The sequence below is a fragment of the Oryctolagus cuniculus genome, chromosome 1 (genome assembly GCF_964237555.1).
Source record: "Oryctolagus cuniculus chromosome 1, mOryCun1.1, whole genome shotgun sequence".
In the NCBI taxonomy this organism is placed as follows: Eukaryota; Metazoa; Chordata; class Mammalia; order Lagomorpha; family Leporidae; genus Oryctolagus; species Oryctolagus cuniculus.
In genome coordinates this window covers 61,126,059-61,130,977 of record NC_091432.1, presented here as the reverse complement: position 1 = coordinate 61,130,977, position 4,919 = coordinate 61,126,059, and the positions used below count along the sequence as shown (strand labels likewise).

The 4,919-nt window shown below is 44.2% G+C and overlaps 1 protein-coding gene across 1 annotated transcript; it reads right to left on the bottom strand.

The window, feature by feature from the left end:
- Positions 1-688: 688 nt before the first annotated feature.
- LOC100354156 (olfactory receptor 52P1-like) lies at positions 689-1,624 on the bottom strand. Its single transcript, XM_002708563.2, has one exon. It carries the CDS (start codon positions 1,622-1,624, stop codon positions 689-691), a length of 936 nt encoding a protein of 311 aa, XP_002708609.1.
- Between the last annotated feature and the right edge of the window lie 3,295 nt (positions 1,625-4,919).

Genomic DNA, 4,919 nt, shown 5'->3' with positions numbered 1-4,919 from the left:
CGGCGCCGGCACATTGGGTTCTAGTCCCGGTCACGGTGCTGGATTCTTTCCCGGTTTCTCCTCTTCCAGACCAGCTCTCTGCTATGGCCTGGGAGTGCAGTGGAGGATGGCCCAAGTGTTTGGGCCCTGCACCCTCAAGGGAGACCAGGAGAAGCACCTGGCTCCTGGCTTCAGATCAGCGCCATGCACCAGCCACAGCAGCCATTGGAGGGTGAACCAATGGAAAAAGGAAGACCTTTCTCTCTGTCTCTCTCTCTCACTGTCCACTCTGCCTGTCAAAAAAAAAATTAAAAAAATTAAAAAGAAAACTGAAGCACATATTAACTCTACACTAGGCAAGGAAAGATAATCTTGGATTATTTACAAAACAATTTTGTGCATATGAACATGAACACAGACGTGAGAGCAATCAGGAGACCCATGCCAATAGTATCCTTGCTAAATGCACATATAAAGCAAAATCTTAGGTTCCTCTCTTCTGGTACTTTAATTTCACTGAAATTTCAAACATACTGACCCTTCATATAAGCCAAAGAAACAAGAAGAAAGTAAAGGAAATCACTGCCCCGTGATATATTCTTTCCACAGTTCATCTGGAGAAACAACTGGTTTTGGATGGCTTGGCAAAGGCATTGTCAGTGGTACTTATTGCTCATTAGCTCACATGTTTCTTGCTGGGTCTCCCAGCCTATGGAGTTCCTCTGCACATATACTTGGTCACTTTGTCACGTATTTCCTTCGTCTTTATACCGTAGATAATGGGGTTCAGCAATGAAGGTAGGAGAAGGTAAAGATTGGCAAGAAGAATATGGGCATGAGGCGGGATATTGCGACCAATGCGGTGAGTGATAGAGGAAAAGAGTGCGGGCACATAAGTGACAAGGATGACAAAGAGGTGGGCTGAGCAGGTGTTGAGAGCTTTCCAGGTAGCATCTTGGGAGTTGAGGCGCAACACAGACTGCAGAATGAGAATGTAAGAGAGGCCAATGAGTAGTAAGTCAAGTCCCACTACGAGCAAGATCACAAAGAGTCCATAGATTCGATTGGGTCTGGTGCAGTGACAGGCCATTTTCACCACAGCCATGTGATCACAGTAGGTGTGAGGAATGGCCATGTGACAGAAAGTCAGCCTTTGAAGCAGGAGGGGCATAGGCAGGATGAGAAGTGCACCTTTGGCTAGAGTGGCCAGTCCCAGGCGTCTGACGAGCGCATGGCTCAGAATTGTGTTGTAGCGTAATGGCTCACACACAGCCACGTAGCGGTCAAAGGCCATTGCAACGAGAAGAGCTGATCGTACCACGGATGCTCCATGGATGAAAAACATCTGGGTGAAACAGGCACCAGCAGCTATGTCTCGATCATTGAACCAGAAGAGGCAGAGCATCTTGGGCACCAGAGTCAGAGTAGATACGAGATCAACCACCATCAGCAGGGCCAGAAGCTGGTACATTGGTGTGTGAAGTGTGGGCTGTGTGGCCACCAGGAAGAGGATAGTACCATTGCCAATGAGGATAACCAAAAACATGGAGGAGAAAGGGACAGATAGCCACAAGTGCTGTGACTCTAAGCCAGGTATTCCCATCAGAGTGAAGGTCACAAAGCTGGAATGATTGAAGATTAGCATGGCAGAGATTGTTGGTGGTTGTTAAAGAAAGTTTAAGCCTGCCAATGAGACATGGGTGATGGTTGCTTTTACTGCTTTGTGTTCTAATGACTTGCTGAGATGTAACCCAGAGAAAGAAAACAGAATGCCTCTTTGGGATTCTTAAAAGTCACCATTAGGTTTCAGGTGAATATAAGCACTTACGTTGTTTTCACCGCCACTTCATTGCAGGGCTTAGGTTCTTTTCCATATATGGGATGTTGTAGTGGACCTTTATTCGTACCCCTTCCAGGTCAGTAATTCTGTAATTCAAAATATTTTTCTGTGATTTTGAATAAGAAAAAGATAATTTTTTTTTAATCTCTGATGGAAGTATGGAAGGACCTGATACAAACATGCATTTCAGATTAGGAAACCTCCAATATTTACAGAGAGAAAATATTCATTCTCTCTTGTTCCAGAAATGCTGAGTTATTTGGGAAATTTTCCTTAGGATTTTTTCAGTTTTCCTTGCTGAGATTTTTTGAGGATTCTCTCTTGAGTGGTCTGGGGGAGATACCTTTTTTTCTCCATGGGGCCTTTTGTTATGTTGGTTTTTGTTGTTCTTTGCACAGAATATGGAAGACACTTGCTTAATGTTCACCTAAGAACGCTACCAGACAGCTGCCTACAAGATACATACATATGCACTTGCTGAACAGTCTTTTGAGGTTTTTGACCTGATTTGCTTATTCATTTGAGAGTCAGAGTTACAGACAGAGGGAAAGACAGAGAGAGGTTTTCCACCCACAGGTTCTCCCCAAACTGTCACAATGGCTAGAGCTGGGCCAATCCAAAGCCAGGAGTCATGAGCTTCTTCTTAGTCTCCCATGTGGGTACAGGGGCCCAAGCACTTGGACCATCTTCCACTGTGTTCCCAGGCCATTAGTAGGGAGCTGAATCTGAAGTGGAGCAGCCAGGACTTGAACCAGCACCCATATGGGATGCTGGCATTGCAGGCAGAGGTCTAACTTACTAAACCACAGTGCCATCTCTTTCTTCCACTGCCACTACCTTTTAAATGTAGATTGTACTATCTAAACTTGAGGATTTTATTTATTTATTTATTTACTTACTTTTAAAAATATATTATTTATTTATTTGACAGGTAGAGTTACAGACAGTGAGAGAGAGAGACAGAGAGAAAGGTCTTCCTTTCATTGGTTCACTCCCCAAATGGCCACTATGGTCGGCACTGCGCTGATCCGAAGCCAGGAGCCAGGTGCTTCTTCCTGGTCTCTCATGCGGGTGCAGGGGCCCAAGCACTTGGGCCATCTTCTACTGCTATCCCAGGCCGGCGCCGCAGCTCACTAGGCTAATCCTCCGCCTTGTGGCACCGGCACACCAGGTTCTAGTCCCGGTCGGGGCGCCGGATTCTGTCCCGGTTGCCCCTCTTCCAGGCCAGCTCTCTGCTGTGGCCAGGGAGTGCAGTGGAGGATGGCCCAAGTGCTTGGGCCCTGCACCCCATGGGAGACCAGGATAAGCACCTGGCTCCTGCCATCGGATCAGTGCGGTGCACCGGCCGCAGAGTGACGGCTGCAGCGGCTATTGGAGGGTGATCCAACGGCAAAAGGAAGACCTTTCTCTCTGTCTCTCTCTCTCACTGTCCACTCTGCCTGTCAAACAAACAAACAAACAAACAAAAAACAAACTGCTATCCCAGGCCACAGCAGAGAGCTAGAGTGGAAGAGGAGCAGCCGGGACTAGAACCCGGCCTGCATATGGGATACCGATGCCACAGGCAGAGGATTAACCTAGTGTGCCACGGTGCCGGCCCCTCTTGAAGAATTTAATTCAAATTAGTCCAATGGGATACCTAAGAGTATTCATTTATTTTTTATTTTCTATCACAATTTAGGTAGAATTTCTCTTTCCTTCCAGGGTTCCAAGGATACTCAACAGTGATTAAACCAAGAACACTTTCACTAATACCTACCTCTATGGTGCCTGTTCCTCCATTTTCTAGGTATAGTCCATTCTATTTTTAGGTCATGGACTTTCATTGGAAGCCTATATACTCTGGTCCATATGTTAGGGAACTTAATCTTCTGACATACACTGATATTTATAAATTAAATGAGCTGTTGCAGTAATGAGGATGATGAATGTTGTTACAGGGAGTAGTTGCATGTACTGCATAATATGGTTAGGTATATATTAAACTTGAGCTTTTAGTAAGAAGCTCTGTTTATAACAATAAAGTATTTAGTGCAGAGGGAAAGACCAACAACACAGAGAGGCCAATTCTTGCCTGAATACATAAAATAACACTCTCACTGACACTGTGAACGATATATGTGGGGTATTAAAAAAGTTCATGGAAAACTATGCATGGATTTCAACGTCAAAATATATTTATCTAGGGGTCAACATTTGATGTAGCAGTTAAGATGTCCCTTAAAACTACCACATCCCATATCAGAGTGCCTGGGTCCCAGCCCTAATCTCAATTCTAGAGTTTGTTGAAGAGAATCTATAGCTCTTGTGTAACAGAAGTAGAAGAGCTGAAGATGAAAGAGACATTCATCTAATCACATGGATAGGCACTCCATATTTATATTAGAAGTCCACTGTCGGGGCCGGCACTGTGGCATAGCAGGTAAAGCTGCTGCCTGCAGTGCCAGCATCCCACATGGGTGCCAGTTCAAATCTTGGCTGCTCCACTTCTGATTCAGCTCTCTGCTATGGCCTGTGAAAGCAGTAGAAGATGGCCCATGTGCTTGGGTCCCTGCATCCACATGAGAGACCTGGAAGAATCTCCCAGCTCCTGGCTTTGGATTGGCAGAGCCCCAGCTGTTGCAGCCATCTGGGGAGTGAACCAGCGAATGGAAGACCTTTATTTCTCTCCCTGCCTCTGCCTCTCTGCAGCTCTGCCTTTCAAATAAATAAATAAATCTTCTTTTTTAAAAGAAGAAGTCCACTGTAGAGAACATGCATGGCATTTTTATGACTGAGGCATTACTTTGTGAGTCATAAAGTGCATCAATACTGTCATGGGATATACTTTACACCATAAAATGCAAAAATGATGAATATTTAAATTACTTCTTCAGAACCTAAAGTTTCCATAATTATTTGCTTCAGATTATCTGTAGTGCTATTAAAATGAAATCTGCACTTAAACAAACTGTACTATATACCAGGATCTATGATACTTTCTTACATGTAGTAGAAATAAACATGCTTATACTAAATATTTTATGAATAGTCATTTTTTCTTTATAAAAGTCACACTCACTTGAGTTTTCATTTTAGAATCCTGAGTTCATTATGCTTA

Coding starts and splice junctions, on each gene's coding strand:
- LOC100354156 (XM_002708563.2), bottom strand. CDS start 1,624: ATGCTAATCTTCAATCATTCCAGCTTTGTGACCTTCACTCTGATGGGA.